The following is an 18,949-nucleotide window of genomic DNA, read 5'->3' as shown; positions in this document are numbered from 1 at the left end:
TGGAGTCACTGAAGCAGTAGGCATGAGTTTAAATGGACTCCAGAGGATGGTAGAGGGCCGGGATAGCTCAGGCTGTTAGAAGCCTGTTATTAGAACACAGCAGCCTGCAATTACTGCAGGTTCAAGCCCGACCCAAGGTTGACTCAGCCTTCCATCCTTTATAAGGTAGGTAAAATGAGGACCCAGATTGTTGGGGGGGCAATAAGTTGACTTTGTAAAAATATACAAATAGAATGAGACTATTGCCTTATACACTGTAAGCCGCCCTGAGTCTTCGGAGAAGGGCGGGATATAAATGTAAACAAACAAACAAAAAAAAGAGGACAGGAAGGCCTGGAGGAATGTTGTCCATGGGGGTGTTGTGTCTCGCCCACTCCCCCTGCCGCAGCCGGGCCCCTCTTATCTCCTGCCGGACGCTGATAGTTCGGAAGAATGTCCTGGCATGCCTCCAGGCCCCAGCCCTGGCACCATGCCTGGACAGGCCGAGCAAGACGAAGGGCCTGACGTGCCTTCAGCCCCCAGTCCTGGCACCATGCCCAGGCAAACGGAACAACTAAACCCCTCCCCCACAGCATGTGAGCCTGAAGAATGTGAAGCCAGTCATGAGCTCAGATTACCAACAGCTGGAGGCTGGAGAGATCCTCGCTTCCGGAGAGTTGAGAGGCGACGTCAGCAAAAGGAAGGGAGGGGCAGGCCTGGATAAGTGCTGAGTCATGGAGCCACACCCCATGGCCTATATAAAGGATCTGCTTTCTGGCATTCTCTGAGTCAGGCAAAGTCTAACTTGGATTGCTGAAATCACTTTCTGGTCTCCTGCCTGCCTTGAGAACTCTGATAGGACTTTGGCAGAGCTGCAGAGGCACGCTTGATACAGACTTCCCCGACCCGGCCATCAGCGGAGGGGTGGGACACGACAGGGGGTGTCCGATGGGTCGGACACGACTTCGCAACTAACAACAAAAAGTGTGCAGCAGAAATATTCCAGGTGATGAAAAGACTTTCAGAACTGGGCTCAGTTACTGGATTATATTGCAATAAATCGTAAAGGCAGATTAAAGAAAAGCTGCCTGCAGTCAAAGAACTTGAGCCATTTTTTGGCAGTAGTTTAATAAATATTTTGTGAAGACTGGCAAGAGATTTGGGTCTCAATTTCCCTTTGGGCCTCACATGTACAATTTTCTGGAGATGGTTCAGTGGCCATTTATGTATTTCACTGCCCTCCCAGCAATACTCTCACATTTTGGATTGAGACTTATCACCCACTCTGAATCTTAACATTTCAATCAATATCTTTTTCTTAAGATAGTTAGAAGATATATTCCTTTTTTCCTTCAACATCTGAAGACATATCTGACTTCCAAACTGAGAGACTACTACAGTACACTGTTAGAGAGGACAGTATGAATAGTGAAAATGGACTCTTTTTAAAAGACCGAGTTTAATTTTTACCTATGTTATGTGTAGTATAAAAACCAAAGAGCAGGAAAAGAAAATCTACTTCTCTCATATATGAGAAAAAATTAGTATGTAAAGATAAATTAAGTGTAAAGGTATAAATAGTTTCTGGGTTAAGTGCAAGGTAGTTCACATATTTCAATGTAACAAACTTTTTTTTAAACTTACCACATTATATATTGCTCCTTTAACTGAAAACAGGGGAGTACAGAATTATCAAGAAAAATTCAAGGAAATACATGAACATTTTTCACAGAGGTGAAGATTTGGGACAAATTCCCGTCATTTAAATTTGGACATCATTCAGATTTGGAAAGTATTTTTTGTTTAAGATTGAAAAGAGTTAAATACTACTACACAGGAATAAGTACACATATATTTGCTGATTTTTGAAAGCCAATTAAAAAAATAGAAGGCTTAAAAACATGCAGATTTGCTACAAATCTAATACATATGTATGTATATATGTATAAAGGTAAAAGTTCCCCTCGCACATATGTGCTAGTCATTCTCGACTCTAGGGGGCGGTGCTCATCTCCGTTTCAAAGCCGAAGAGCCAGTGCTTTCCGAAGATGTCTCTGTGGTCATGTGGCTGGCATGACCAAAGGTGCACAGAATGTTGTTACCTTCCCACCAAAGGTGGTCCCTATTTTTTCTACTTGCGTTTTTTACGTGCTTTCGAACTGCTAGGTTGGCAGAAGCTGGGACAAGTAACGGGAGCTCACTCCGTTACGTGGCAGCACTAGGGATTCGAACTGTTGAACTGCCAACCTTTCGATCGACAAGCTCAGCATCTTAGCCCCTGAGCCACCGCGTCCCTGTATATATGTATACATACTAGTAATTTCCAATTCCTAGTTTTAGGTATGGTGACATCCTACTACAAAAAGAAAAAAAAATGAAGCATTTTCCCATGCAATCTAGATATGGTCAGTGTGATGATGAAAACCAAGACAGGTATGATGAAGATGACTTTCCTGTTCCATCCTTGCCCCCTCTCAATCATGAAAGGCCTCTCAAGTACCTGTGACAGCGGTACTTTCCACTGGACTAATAGAGAGGGTTACAGCTTGATTTTCTGGGTTATCCCTCCATATCAACAGATCCACACCCTATGAGAGGCTTCTGGGTAGACTGGGAATGGGAAGAAAGCATAGGAAATAATTTCTTGCCTACTCTTGTCTACAGGCTTTTGTTTTCACAAAAACAGGTTCAACATGATTTTTCACCTTAGCCTTTGCCAATTTAACTTATTTTTTGCTTCACAGTATATGTATATAAATTCTTCTTTAAAAAATTATATGCCCTTATCAATTTTAACACCATCTATATTACAGGGGTCTCCAATCGTGGCAATTTTAAGACTTGTGGACTTCAACTCCCAGAGTTCTTCAGCCAGCTTTGCTGGCTGAGGAATTCTGGAAGTTGAAGTCCACAAGTCTTAAAGTTGTCAAGATTGGAGGCCCCTGATATATTAGAACTTATTCCTTGTCATGCTTTTCCCAATGGTTTGCAGAATCTGCTTTAGAATTATACATTCCTTATAGGTAGGACCTGTCTACTTTTTTGTTTTTGAATGTCTGATTATAGTGAGAATAGTGCCAAAAATTACAATGACAACCAATACAAATCTTAAATTACCAACATGTAAATTAAGGTAGTTCGTGAATTAACATTGCCAAAGGTTTACTAGCAGCAAGCATCAAAGCAGCTACATATAGGAAATAAAGAAACTTCATACATTAAAAAAAAACATGACAGATACTCCAAGATAATCACCAACAAATATTCAGTGAGCAAATAATATAAAATTAGGGATACAATACTGGGATCTTACCTGATATTGGGCCATTAGAGCCAAAGGATTATTTTGGCTGTTATCAAATGTTAATACATCAAAGACGCCAACGCAATTCACTCTCAACCTTCAGGATAAAAGCATTATAGAAAGAAAAAGTTTATAAACTCCTTTTTTTACCTCCACTACAATCTCTTCAACAATTCCATAGAAATGTTTGGTTAAGCAACTACTGATAGTAAATTAATATTATCATATTAATAGGATAATATTACAATCTAAAAGTGTATGGTTTGTGATTCATGTGAGCGGGACGAATATATGCATGAGCAAGTAGGCAAGGAACACACAATACAAAAGTGTTTGGTGCGCTTTCTTTCTCTTGCTATTCAAGAAGAAATTGTGTCACAGAATGCTGTATATTGCCCTAGAGTAGACAATCAATATTAGAAAGATACATTATCTACTCTTCTACCCCTTACGCTTTGCATGCTTATGAAGATGTTAGGATAAGCATAACTACTGATACAACTTCAAAAATTGTGATATCACTTGATATTTAAGATTATTAGATTAAGACTGCAATTGTAGGAAACTACTTGGTAATAGTTGGTACTCAGAACTGAGGAACCTATATCCATAGGCTTGAAATCCCATAATTCCACTAGCTACTAGAATTAGATATACAGGTCCTCGATTTATGTCAACTGAGCCCAAAATTTCTGTTGCTAAGTGACACATTTGTTAAGTGAATTTTGATTTTATAACCTTTCTTGCTATGGTTGTTAAGTGAATAACTGCAGTTGTTAAGTTAATAACACAGTTGTTGACAGAATCGGGGTTTTGCATTGACTTTGCTTGTCAAATGGTCGCAAAAGATGATCACGTGACCCTGGACACAGCAGCCGCCATAAATATGAGTCAGTTGCCAAGCATCTGAATTTTGATCACATGACTATGGGGATGCTGCAATAGTCAAAGCTGTGAAAAACGGTCATAGGTCACTTTTTTCAATGCCACTGTAACTTTGAACAGTCACTAAATGAACTGTCGTAAGTCAACCACTACCTGGACCAAATTCTGTTATAATTAGATATAAATTATCTTAGCCAGTGGTGGGATTCAAGTAATTTAACAACCAGTTCTGTGCCCTAACAATTTCTTCCAACAACCAGTTTACCAAACTGCTCAGCAAGTTAACAACCGGTTCTCTCCCGAAGTGGTGCGAACTGGCTGAATCCCACCACTGATCTTAGCCCTACGTCATCTTCTAGGCTGAACCATTAATTAGGATGAATATGAAGGACTGTATGATTCTTAGCAGAATGGGTGCAAAACGCAAGCTTTTAGGTAGCAAAGCAGGTGGCAGAGATCTGGTAATATATTAGGAAAATGTCTTACCTTGTTTTGCCTGTCACTAGAATCTTTGTGGGATCCATTACTCGACAGGCCAATCCTGCTGTATGAATAGTCCGCAATGCCGAGCTAAGCTGCACAATGTAGGCCCAAATCAGGGACTCGGGCAGCAACCCTGCATGTTGTCGGGGCAGAGGTCCATCATGCTGACCTATGGCAGAATTGGGAATATAAATGAACTCTATATTTGCAGATTTATACTACTCGTGGCAATTTTTAACACACAGTAAAACTAAAACTTTTCGGCTAGGCCCAAATTTTGGCTTTTAGAAGGGCTTAGCAAGGCTTTTTCAGGGTTGAAACCAGTGCCTCCAAGTGTCTAAGTAGACACTATGGAGATTCTCAGTTAGCCAGGGCATGGTTGTCCCAAAGATGCTTTTTCAAGAGGCAACTATGAAGACGTTTCTTCTTCAGCTTCTTCAGAGCTGAAGAAGCTTCTTGGATAAGAAGCGAAACATCTTCAAAGAAAAACCAGAAAGTCCAGTTGGCTCTTGAAAAAGCACCTTTGGGACTTTGTCTCTAAGCTTGCTGAAGTGTAAGGCGCTCATTCCCCCATTAAAGCAAAAGAAACGAAAGGGTCCCCCAACCTAAAATCAGGTCCAGTTTGGATGCTGTCACCCCCAACCTTTATGCTGTAGTCCTGACATGCCACATAAAATTTGGTGTGACCCTCGAGTACAAATACACTGATGTTCCCGTTATATTCTGTTATGAGACATGTGAATCAGGTCTTTCGGATGTGTTGCTGCAGCTTTTCACAATCCAGTACCTTCTAGAGATGTTAGGACAGAGAGTTCTAGAAAATATATCTGGAAGCTGCCAGGCTGAGAAAAGCTATGTGGCTTGTTTTAGCAACAGTGTTTAGCAATGTCGCTAAACAGGCTTACTTGTTTAGACAGAGTATGCAGGAAAATATCAACTGCTGAAAAAACTACTACTTGGGAGAATTATTACCATTGTATCCTATTTATAATTTACCAAATACTACCGTTGCTTACTTTATGAAAGAGGCTCATGAATTATAAAGATCTTTTATCATTTACGTAAGTGTAATTCTTAAGCTGGAGAAAGCAGCAAAGACATGTATACTGATGAAACAAAATATGCCACGCATACAAATAAAACACTATGGCAGATGACATTATCAGGACAAGCTATGCTTTTGTTCTGCTTTTTCATAAAAAATTAATCAACACTAATTACAAGGCATGTATAAGAAAAAAAATACATTCCAAAATTTCCAAATCCATTAAATATATGACTTGAATACATCAAGTCATATATTTAATGGATTTGGAAATTTGGAATGTTGCATATTTTTCTCCTTAGAATATTTGTCTTGTAGTTTAAGTTAATTTATTTGAACTATTATTATTTTTATTTTGCTCTGCTTTATGGAAATAAGAATTGGGGAGAAACTAAAATGATGACTACAATAGGAATGGGACATTTTAAAACCATGTGTGGTAAAATAAGTAGCACATAGGACCAAGAATCAATGAGTGCTGAACAGGTAATAGGTACAAAAGTCATTCACCAAAACTGATTGATCTATCATATAATGAATTATGGCTGACAGACAAAACAAAGAATGAAATATTTAAAAAGAATGGGTAGACTGAAAAAGTCATATCTAGATGAGATTCATGAATTTCCAAAAAGAGACTTAGTACTTTAAAGATCAAAAGGCAATGTATGTATGACATGATGCATGCTGGAAGGAAAAATATTTTGTAATAATCAAACAGCATAAACAGATACACTGAATGGCACTAGTATAAACTCAATTTAGCCATATTTTCTTTTATCTAATGCTTTTATTTTATTTTATTTCTTATTTCTTTTCTGCAGTTTACATAATGCTGCTTATCCTGAAAGGGTTAATATGATAGCAATAGCACTTAGACTTATATACGGCTTTACAGCCCTCTCTAAGTGGTTTACAGAGCCAGCATATTGCCCCCAACAATTTGGGTCCTCATTTTACCCACCTTGAAAGGATGGAAGGCTGAGTCAACCTTGAACCTGCTGAGATTTGAACTGCCAAATTGCAGGCAGCCAGCAATCAGCAGAAGTCGGCTGTAGTACTGCATTCTAACCACTGCGCCACCGCAGCGGCTCATGATCATGCTAGTTCAAGTTTTTCACTTTTTTCAAAGCTTTTGAAATACATCATAATACGATTTTTGAAGAAAAAAAACTGATGGTAAGATCTTTTGCATCATGAAATATCAGACCTCAAAATGATATCAAAAGTATCAAAAACTCAAAGCTATGTAAGTTGCAATTCAGAGACTTAGTTGTCAGACCTGTTCTCAAAATAATTTCTAGAATTTTAATTATTCTATTAAAAGATAAGTTTTTATAATTAATTCTTCCTGCCATTCCATCCATCACTTTTTAAAGCCATTTATATTTGGTATAAAAGTTGCTTGTGCTGCAAACTAATAGAATCTTCTCCTACAACTTTTTGCTTTCAGCATTTTTTAACAAACTCAAAAGTATATTAGAATATCCATGTACGCATCCAAGATAGGTTCAGAAGCAGCATTTCCTCCAGCAATTTTTTAAAAAGTTTTTTTCTACAAATGAAGGAATGCTTGCTTTCCTTAATCTGCAATGCACTCAGGCAATACCAAACATAATTTGTATTGTGAAATCAAAAGTACATGATATAAACTAGTTCATAAAATGTTTTGCTTTTATGGAAACATAATTAATGTTTTAATTGCTTCCACCCAGAGATAGGGCCTTGCTATTGTGAAATGCATGCAAATTTCTGCACTAACCAATGAGGGCTGACATGTTCAAGGGAAGTTCATGGTATGTGACTGCTGATTATGTTGCTAAGGAGAGAAAGTGTTATTGGTTGTGTTTGGTTTTATTTTCATGATTTTGCATCAAAATGTATACATGTTGTACTTTATATTTTATGGTGTTATTGTATTTTGTTAATATAATAAAACACAAGCAAGGTAAATGGGGGGATAACACTTTTATATTTTAATAAATGATTTTAATTTAAAACATTTTTCCACCCTAACTTCAATAGTAAGTAATTTCAGGTAAGGAAACAAATTATTTATTGGAGGTAAGACGTAATACCTTCAGAGCAGTAGGCTAGAGCAGGGGCCCCAATCTTGGCAACTTTAAGCCTGGTGGACTTCAACTCCCAGAATTCCCCAGCCAGCAAAGCTGGATATTCTGGGAGTTGAAGTCCTCCAGGCTTAAAGTTGCCAAGGTTGGAGATCCCTGGGCTAGAGGAAAAAGTTAGGTGAAAAAGAAGTTATTGGTAAATCATATTTATACTATATCAGGAAAACTGCATGATGATTCAAATGTGACACCAGGAGCTGTAATCAGTTTAAAAACACTTTTTTAATGCTTCAATGCACTTAATTAAGTCAAGCCTTTTAATGGAAATATGCCAAATTGTCTTTTGTTTAAAAAGGCCACTAAAAGTTTGAATTAGGTTCAACCCAAGCACAATCTTCAGGCAGAATGGGATAAATTGAAACTTGCTTACTGATCAGCTAGAAAGCAATCCAATAGCTCACAGGTGTTCAGTTCAGAAATAAATTCAATGTGACATGTCTTGACTAAAAAAAAAAAACTTTATACCACATCCTCAACCATAAAATTCTGAAATGTGTTACAAAGTGACATGGCAAAATAAAAAAAAAAGACTGACCACAGTATGACAGCAAAATTTAATATGTGAAAACAGCTATGTAACCACAGTTCTGTTCTTTCAACTGCCAAAGCCAAATTAACAAAAAAGTTTCTTAAATTATTAGTTCACTGAGAACAGAATGCATTATATCAAGAGACTCCTCTTAAAATTAAAGAATAAATGCACCCTAAAACTGCAAAGTATAAATTGAAGCACTTAAACAAATGATTTTTCTTCACATACCTTTCTCCCTCAGGTCCCCAAATATTCCTGTGTCTTTTAAAAAGTAGTATTCTACTATTATAAGTTCTATCAAATTGCCACAACACACCTATTCTAAACATTTTTCTGCCCCCCAAATGTTCTATCTCATATACACTAGAATAAACTGTGTACCATATAGCATGAAATATACCAGTTTATTTCTGGCCAAATGATACGCAAATTTGTGTTTGAAAAAATTACTTTAGAAGCATTATAATTAAGTAAAAATTGATTTTATTTTACTGTAGAATTTATATCAATACAAATAACAGAAGGACCAAAATTATGCATGCTAAAATAAGAGGAATTTAAAAGATTTTAGATACAACATTATAATAATTTGTTTTTAGTCCTTAATAAAACTAATGTTCATTCCATTACAAAGTAAGCATTTCTGGAAAGCCAGTTTGAACTAAACTAAGGAACAGTAGCATCAGTATACAGATAAAACTACAATAATGGTACCTTTGGAAAATCTCAACAATCTAATTGTCTGAAATCTCCCATGTGGTATTAGGAACATATTCTTTGTTATTTATAAGAGCTCTTATAGAGCCTGATTTTTATACTTTTGAATTAAAAAATAAAATGAGGCTATGGCAAGTTGTAAAGTGAAGCACTAGTTTCTTTTATAATATTTATTTCCAAGAAATATTGTGGGCCTTCCATGTACATTAGAAAATAAACATAGGAAATAACTGTGGTACAATTCTTGTTTAGAAGAATGCTCTGTTCAGACAATAAACTGAGAACCTAAAGAGCATTTAGACCTTTTTTTCTAGTTACTGCAATGTTGGTTTGCTTATAAAATTTATTTACTTATAAAATTTATTGACCCCATTTTACCACAAGTTATAACTAGCTGCATCTACCACAGGAGACATTTTGTGATGGATCAAACTCTCTTTTACTGAAGCCATTTTGTAAGAGAACTGACAATATGCCTCAAAACAACAAATGGATCAATACCAAACAGTTCTGTATTCCTGATTTTTTAAAAATATGTAAGTACATGCATGTATGTGCGTGTGTGTGTACAAAGAAATGCTTTAATGAAATTCTAATAACAATTTTACAATTTTTTTGTACTGCAATATATATGTATTTGCCTTACCCCACTTCCGTTTTGTGAAGTAGCCATCAGCACTGGGATCATTGAAATGCCTGCTCATCATAGTCTCTCCTCCAGCATGGAAATCATATGCAAACACAAGAGCTTTTCAAAGAGAGACCAAGGTGAGAGTTAGGCAGGCATCTGATATATGCTCTTTGATATAATTTGATATAATTGGCCAACATTTCTTGAAGTGAGAAACTTACAATGCTCTCCAAATGCTTTAGTGGTGAATACTTCTCGCAATGTTATGATATTTGAATGCTGGATTTTTTTCCACATGTCAACTAATACCATGCATTTTGTATTAACAAGACGAAAACCTGAGGAAAGAAGAAATAGAACCCCTTTCACATACCAAGCACTCATTAATTTCCAATGGAACGCTCACATCTGTTCCAAAATCTGAGCTGCCACCAACAGACACAACAAAACAAAACATATTTATTTCTTCATATCCTATTCTATGGATCGCCATTAGGGCCAAATTCCTATTCCTTATTTCAAAGGAATTTTTAAAGGAATGATTCCAATTTAGTATCCAATTTGTGATTTATACATAGAAGTGCACAATGTTTTAGGTTTAAATATCTGTACCATTGAAATTTTAAAAGATGACAACTTAGGATTTCCCTCACCATGTATCCTCCGAAGGCAATATGGCAGATCATCTTTGCTATTTACAGCTTTGTAGCATGATGTTATGTACCCAAAGTTGCTTGTTTTCTGTATCCGATTGGGTGGTGGCAGTGGTTCTAAAGGGAAAAGGCTGTGGTAGCTGTCAACTTCTGTTGGGACAGCTAACCCAGTTTACAGAAATACATTAGACACTACTTAAAATTATTAAGAAAACAGTTATTACAGGCACAGAGAAGATCAATTAGATGCACACACTTTTTTAGAGGATTGTAGCAAAGTTAGAAGTTTAAAATGACAGTTTGATGCAAATCATACACACTTGGTTTATAATAGAAGACATTTGCCTTAGGAAGGATAGAAGTCAAATATTAAAGAACAAGCGTCCTACTGCAAATATTGTGATCATGATTAGCTATTTTAAATATAGGCAGAAAAAGATATATGTGATCATTGTTAATCATAAGGGGAAAGTTTTAAGCCAAAAATCATCAGTATTGTACAAAATAAAATTTTAGGAGAGAATATTTGTGAAAGCTTAAAATAAGCTTAATTTAACCTTGCTTAATAGCAATAGCATTACCATTTAGACTGATATACCTTTCACAGCCTTTCTAAGCAGTTTACAGTGCCAGCATATTGCCCCCAACAATTTGGCTCCTCATTTTACCAATCTCGAAAGGATGGAAGACTGAGTCACCTTGAACCAGTCAAATTAATGACTTGCAGAACAATATACTGCACTACTAGGTATTACTCATACTATTCCTTCCATGACGATCAGGCATTTCTTAATTAGATAGATTCTGAACTTATCTATTCCCATCATCTCATAATTAGCTTCCTTTATCACAGAACCTCAGACTAATACCTGAAGAAATCCAACTGCTGTACAGGTCTAAACAATTACTGATCTTTTTGCTATAGTAAAACAAGTCAATTCTGCATATTTGCTGATTTTTACTTCCATAAAACTACAATCCAGAAAGCTTCTTTTGATACATTTGCACTGACATTTTTGCTATTTTACTTTAAAAAGCTATTCTATTCAACATCACTTTTGAGATTCTGAGAAAAGGAACAATCCAAAACTCTACGAAACATGTGGAGATAGCCAAAGATTCAACCAAAGAAGTTATAAATAAAAGTTATGCTTAAAACTGAACAGATGTTTTCCATTCAAGGTATCTTTTCATGCTGAAAATATTACACCAAGTTTAATTATCAGAAAGTTATCGTGATGTTTTGAGCACCATCCTACAGTTGATGTACTCTCTAAACCAAATGCAATAAACAGAAGATATAAAGCCATACTATTCCACAAGAATATGCCATTTGTGTTAACACTTATAAAACACACATACATATATTGCACTTGCTGTGTAGCCTTGGAAGCCAGATTTACATAGAAAATTACCCACCATCTCCAATTTGAAACCCTTCCTATGGCTATTAATATTGAAGAAATATTATGAATAAGGTGGGGGGTTATTAATACATAAGTAAAACCAAACATTTGTATTAAGATTTAGGCTGAAAGTAAAAACAAATTTGGATCTGTGGAAAAAAAGAAAATATGATAAGAAATACATGTAACTACATTAAGTTTCAATATAGAGAGAACCTCATATACTAAGCCAGGCTGATTATACACAATACAGCAATTGGTTATATTAACAAGCAGACTCTGCAAGCACATGGAAATAACAAGAAAAATGGGTCTAGGTTAACTTACATTTAATGTATCTTTAATAAATGTATGGTGGGTGTGAATGTGTGTGTGCTTGAGTGTATGTAAATCCATACATACACACACAAATGTTATGTAGTATTATACAATATATAGTGTATGTATATGTATGTGTACATGCGTGTGTGTTAGTAGTGTTATGAAGCTGAAAGCAAGCATAAATACACTTCACCAACACAAGTTAAAATTCAGGATCTTTAATTACTTACCAGGCATATCTGCTTGATCTATCTGAGCCATTGTAATTAAGTGTCTGTTGATCAGCTCCTATAAGTGAAACATTTTATACTCTTACAGATAAAGTATAAAATTTACGTTGTTTTTTTAAATGAAGTTGTGGTAAACTATAAAAATAAACTGATGTATTTTTCTCTTTTATCTGGTCTGACTGCTTTACAAAAATGTAAAGCTTACCTAAAGTAGACTTCTTTGAGATCTATGAACTTTTGAATATGATTGTTGATATATCTAATAGCCAATTAATTCTTCTGCTTTAAGAACTGACTCTACTAACCCTACCAAGAAAATTCAAGACTGTTCTTCAGTAAGTATGTCTTACAATTAAAGCAAGTAATTCTTACAATTAAAAAGCTCTTCCATCCCAGATTTTTTACACTATGCTTTAATAGTAGCATTTTTGTCCTAGCATTTTTATAGCTGTTTTCTCCCACTATTCTCTGGCAATTGTTTTAGTTTTCTTTTCTCAATGCTACAGATTCACATTTAAATACAGCATAGGCATTAGACCACTCCTCTATTTAATTCAGTCCAGATCATCATAAGATAATGTTTGCATCTATGTAAGGCAGTGCTTCTCAATTATTTTCTGTCATGCCCCCTAGGAAGAAGAAAACATTTTTCGCGCCCCCCGCACAACTGTAAATAGTATCATTATTAAATGCGCCCCCCTTTACGGAGCCTCGCGCCCCCCTTGGGGGGGGGCGCCCCACTATTTCAGAAGCACTGATGTAAGGGAATAAGATTTTGGAGAAGATACTATTACTTGATTTTTAAAAATAAAAAGCATGTTAGCAATTTTGCAGTATTAACATATATATATTATTGGATTATATATATTTACAAAGTTTCTCTGATCTCAAATAACTATGACATAGCTTCTGATTCAAAAGCGAAAAGGTGCTTCAAATCATGTGGGGGTGATCATATAGCAACTCTTTGCAACTCTTTAAGCCAAATGAGATTTTTCCTCCGAGAATATCACAACTATAGATTCCAGAAAAACATGCCTTTGCACACAGCCTTACAAATAAATGATTTTTTTAAAATTCTTCCTAGCAAAAAATTATTTATCAACATCTACACATTATATGTATTAAATATGATATTCCAAAAACTTTGACAATACAAGAATAATCTTCTATTCTGTCTTCCTAACAACTAGCTTGCTCAAACTTTCTAGTATAATTGTGGTTTGCTTTCCTTACAATTATACCACAACTTTGAGGCATGGTCAGTTTCTTTTCTACAGTATGCTATTATATTCTATGGTTCATACAAATATTGTCCTGTGAACGAATGTAGACTTCAAGATTCTTCATACAGCTGACAAGGAATATATGTTAGCTATTTATTTTATTTTATTTTATTTATTTATTTATAATTACATTTCTATACCGCACCATCTCCCGAAGGACTCAGGGCGGTTTACAGCCAATATTAAAATACACACACCAATACTATATAAATATAATAAATAACAATATTTAAAAGCAATTAAAAGCAAATATTTACTGGCCGAATCACTAAAACGGTCAAGGACCGATTAAAACCCATTAAAATTTCGCTAAAATATGTCTTAGGCTAGTCCCGCTCGGTGAAATAATAAAGTCTTCAGTTCACGTTTGAAGGCCCGGAGGTCGGGGAGTTGGCGTAACCCCGTAGGTAGCTCGTTCCATAGGGCTGGTGCCGCCACAGAGAAGGCCCTCCCCCTGGGGGCCGCCAACCTACATTGTTTGGTTGACGGCACCCTGAGGAGGCCCGCTCTGTGGGAGCGCACAGGTCGTTGGGAGGCAATCGGTGGCAGAAGGCAGTCTCGCAAATACCCCGGTCCTAAGCCATGGAGCGCTTTAAAAGTGGTAACCAGCACCTTGAATTGCACCCGGAAGGCTACCGGCAGCCAGTGCAGGCCGCGCAGGATGGGTGTTATATGGGAGCAATGCAGTGCCCCCTCTATCACCCGCGCGGCCACATTCTGGACTAGCTGGAGCCTCCTGGTGCCCCATGTAGAGAGCATTGCAATAGTCCAGGCGGGAAGTGACAAGGGCATGAGTGACCGTGCGTAAGGAGTCCCGATCAAGGGACAAGGAAGCTAAACTAGATTTGTCCTCTAATAACTGACTATCTCAAGATAAAGGTGCAATATTGTATCAGGAGATAGACAGGCAATGGAAGAGATATGCACTGTTAATTTGACAGTGGCTGTAGTTGGTATTGTAGTCATATATGTACAGTTACTTTGTCAAATATATTGGTAACCATACAAAGGTACTACAGACTAAAACCTTTACAAGTACAGGTAGTCCTCGATTTACAACCATTTGTTTAGTGATTGTTTTAAGTACTGAAAAAAGTGACTTATGACCATTTTTATGACCATTGCAGCATCCCCATGATCATGGAATCAAAATTTAGGCACTTGGAAATTGGTTCATATTTATGATGGCTACAATGTCTCAAGAGTCATTTAACCTTTTAAATGACTCTTGGGACCTTTTGTGATCTTCTGACAAGTAAAGTCAATGGGAAGCCAGTTTCAATTAACAACCGTATTACTAACTTAACAAATTTAAGTGATTCACTTAACAACTGTGGCAAGAAAGGTCGTAAAATGGGGCAAAACTTACTTAACAAATGTCTCATGTAGCAACATAAATTTTGGGCCCAATTTTGGTACAAGGACTGAGTGTATTTTATGTATTTATAAAATTTCCAAAATTTCTACATCTAAGTGACTCTTAATGAATACTCACTGTTTGAGAATTAATGACTGAAACTACAATCCTATATGTTTATTGAGTAAATCGTATTACATAAACTAGGACTTGCACCAAGAAAGTTATGATGAGATTCCAGTTTAGGATGAGTCTTAAATATAGCTTGCTGTTCTGTGTGATAACTTGGTTGTGTTCTATTAATACTCTCATTCTGTGGGAGTAACCAAGTCCTGTCTGGGAATTTAGACTTATAGTCCAATAGTCTTCCTATATTTTTCAGTATATTGGGTAACAAGTTTCTGCAACAATTTTATCCAATTTTAATGGTTTCTGTTTCTTTGCACGGGAGTCCAATGTTTATCAAGTTTTCTTTAAATAATTTTTTTGGCAAATTTTAATGGGTTGGTCTCTCTTCTTCTTCCCTCCAGGTGTTCCCTGCCATCCAAGAAATGGCAGTCCTAGGGTAACAGTTATCCAGCAGATACAAAATGTCCTCCAAAATATAACTTGCAATCCCTTACAATGTATTATAACCTGAAGGAGTCACTTCCTAACATCCCATTATTAGAAGGAATGTTTTGGTAACTGAAAACAAAGATTTTTCATGAGCAATACAGGTAGAATACTGAGCTTTTGTGCTATCACAACCACAATTTTCCAAGTTTTGCTTCCGTATATTGCTACTAAGAGATTGATGGCATTGTGAAAACAGACCTTGTTGCATTGTTTACTATTAATTAGACCAAATGGGTGCAGAGATTGCAACATTGGTTATGCTTTTCTTTGTAATGTTGCTCCTCAATGTCTCCATCGTTTCATAGTGCAACTGCCTGGATAGGTGAATCTCTCTAATTCCTCAAGGGGTTTGTGTCCAACAACCAACTACATACTCCCTTGAAGATTTCCAAATTGCATGAGTTTCACACAGTTCTTATTTATCCTCAGGGTGATTTTTACCAACCTCTATTTTCAAACTGGCAATCATGTCTTATGCACATTTCAACGTTTCTGCCAGAAGTTTCACCTGCAAATCCAAACCTTTAAATCTTGAGTAATCTTTTCATAGGATGCTTACATTTGTCATACTCATAGCCTTTCTCATTATGAAGTTTACAATCAAAAGGACTAAAAATATGAATATGAAACCTTGCCAAAGCCCACACCGCTATTAGTACTCACACAGCACCTCCAATTCAAATAGAGTGTACTTATGCATATACTACACTTCCTGCAATGCAGTACTAAGTTTTACATACATATGCATTTTACATATGCATACAGCTTTTTACAAAAATTTAAAGGAAACATTGTGCAGACATTTAGAAATAAAATCTATTATTTATTTTTATATTTTAAAAAGAATTTACCTGTCTGAGTTCATCAGCCATGAAGAAGGAAGGTGCATTAGCTTTTGGTTGCATATAAGCAACATGAGGTGCGGTTGGAGGGTAAATGTGATAATTTGGGAATACCTATTGAAAGTCAGTTAGGAAACAGATAACTTTCATAAGCTGAAAAATCAATAGACTTTAAAAACTGTCTTAATACATTCAAGGAAGCACCATAACACAGAACTTCTTAGACACAGAGCTTCTTAGATATAGTATAAATTCAAGCCTATTATAGGCTTGAACTTATACTATACTGACTAGCTAATTCTAGCAACATCTATTCTACAAAGGATTCTAACATATTGTTACCATTCATTCACTATAGTTTCTCTAAATTAATTTGGCTACTTCAGACTCCAAATCTTATTTTTTTAAATTAACATTTCACAGATTTGCTTAGTCTTTTTGCCCTATTACTTAGAAAAATATTGATTTTTAAAAAAATTAAAAACCCACACCTTCAGCAATGTAATTTAATTAACATTACATTTACAAATTAAAATGTTGGTGCCACTTTAACTTGTATTTAACATTTTATATTGTAAAGTGAATCTCTTACTAGAGAGGTTTTTTATATATTACAGAGAGATTAATAACTGAAGGTTCTCTATTTCCAGATCAGGTAAGCATCAAATTTTATGATATAAGGATCTTTATTAATCACTTAACAGTTCAAAAAATTTTGTTGTTACCAGCTGTTCAAATTCTATTTTGGACAAATCCTCTCATTCGAGAGAACAAATCAAATTCTTTAAGAAGCTAGCTATCCTTAAAATACAAATGTCTTCTAGGCAAATGTATAATATTTTCTAGGCAAACCTGAGGTAGCAGGTAGCCCTCTATCTAAAATATAGCTTACTCTCCCTGTTAAATTCTACTTACTTAAGAGCATTTCTAACGAAAATTACAGAAATACTTTACATTCACTCTGATGACATCTAGCTACTAACATCTGTTCCAACTGGCAACAGCTCTTAAAAATTTCACTAAGATACCTTATCCCTTGCCACCAGAGCTCTGCTACTGAGCTATAGCTTCTTCCCATCTGTTCTAGGGGATAAGAATTGTACAAAAATTATAGCCTATACAAAAAGATAAAAGGCTACTTTGGAAGGAAGCTATAGTAACAGTTTACCATGATAACAATGGCTTACCATGCCAAGAATTAACTCAAAGCTAACATAGTTTATCATATTTGAGTGCATGTAATATCTCCTTTATAAAATATGAAGAAGGGACATTTAATAGCAATTAAGTACTGAAAATAACAGTAAATAATTTTTTGCTGACAAGTATCCTCACAACTGAAGCTAAATCTTACCATTCCAGTTAGAGGTGCTGGAGTTGTGTCAGTATAGAAATAGGTTGTTCCACCCACAGTTTCTTTCTGAATCACTTGGCCAGTTGTGGGGGGCTGCGAGACAGCATTTGTAACTGGTGTAGAGGCACTAGTAGGCACCATATAATTTGCTGGGTTGGGAGTGTGACTTCTTCGTCTAGGAGCAGGAGATGTGTGAGGCGTGATTTTAGGAGAATGAAGGGGTGAAGATCCTGCTGACAGTGACATTCCTTGTGCAAATAAAAAGGGGAAAAAAGAGTTGCTGGTAAACCAGGAATATGTTCCAGCATGAACTCTAAAACTTGAAAAATTACAAATTCTCTTACAGATCAGAAAAAAAGAACTTTGGAACAAGATGTTTGAAAATGTTCCCAACTTCAGCCTATATTCAGTCTTCAAATAAAATAGTTAACAGATATAATGTAGATTGATTGACACAACCTCAAGGTTGCATATTGAAATCAATGCCTCAGCATTATAATAAATCTAGTGATCTGTAAAACTCGCCAATTTAGGAACATTCTGTTGCAGGCAACTCCAGAAAATTATTTTCTCCTCCCTCCATATCATATTAAATCTCCTCTAAAATGTCAACAACCAGATTTGATATAGTCTGGAGAACATTCCACCTCTGATATTTTGTATTCAATATTATTAGGCATTGTCTTTAAGGAAAAACAATTTGGTAGAACAATTATTTTCATGAATGAAATTCAGTTTCTATCCATAGTATCTATGACATTTTTAAAAAAAACTCTGACTCTGAAGAACAATTAGTGAAGAATGCTAAATTAAGATTCCCTAGGCTGTGCACAACAATGAATGTAATCATCATCCCCAGGTTTGATTTAAATGATAATTTTCCTCCAGAGAAATTTTATATTTTCAGAACAATTTCTCAAGGTAAAAGATTCAGATTTAATTTTATTTCTCCATATTACATTTCTTGCTCAAGCCACATAATTTAAAAAGTCATATATTTGTGCAATTTTTATATACCCATAACCGCAGGAAATTTCATAATATAGATCAACATACAGTTTTCATTATTTGTTAGATTTGCACTCCACTATTTCTTCAGGCTCATACACACAGTATTGTTTCTTTCCATTTTATTCTTAAACAGCATGTAGATTGGACTCAAAGACAGTGACTGGAC

The 18,949-nt window shown here is 35.8% G+C and overlaps 1 protein-coding gene across 4 annotated transcripts in view; it reads right to left on the bottom strand.

Moving 5' to 3' along the window:
• The window catches only part of PAN3 (poly(A) specific ribonuclease subunit PAN3), a 74,477-nt gene that overhangs the window by 8,260 nt on the left and 47,268 nt on the right, over window positions 1-18,949 (bottom strand). For 3 of the 4 annotated variants that reach the window (XM_058186376.1, XM_058186378.1, XM_058186379.1), the window contains 8 exons: window positions 17,773-18,020; window positions 16,428-16,532; window positions 12,316-12,373; window positions 10,359-10,520; window positions 9,927-10,043; window positions 9,721-9,822; window positions 4,655-4,820; window positions 3,293-3,380 (listed from right to left, as the gene is read on the bottom strand). In XM_058186376.1, coding sequence (XP_058042359.1) covers window positions 3,293-3,380; window positions 4,655-4,820; window positions 9,721-9,822; window positions 9,927-10,043; window positions 10,359-10,520; window positions 12,316-12,373; window positions 16,428-16,532; window positions 17,773-18,020 — 1,046 coding nt within the window. The remainder of the gene's footprint in view (window positions 1-3,292; window positions 3,381-4,654; window positions 4,821-9,720; window positions 9,823-9,926; window positions 10,044-10,358; window positions 10,521-12,315; window positions 12,374-16,427; window positions 16,533-17,772; window positions 18,021-18,949) is intronic. The other variant, XM_058186377.1, reaches the window with a different exon arrangement.

Source organism: Ahaetulla prasina, chromosome 5, assembly GCF_028640845.1.
Source record: "Ahaetulla prasina isolate Xishuangbanna chromosome 5, ASM2864084v1, whole genome shotgun sequence".
In the NCBI taxonomy this organism is placed as follows: Eukaryota; Metazoa; Chordata; class Lepidosauria; order Squamata; family Colubridae; genus Ahaetulla; species Ahaetulla prasina.
This window is presented reverse-complemented; position numbering and strand designations above follow the sequence as displayed.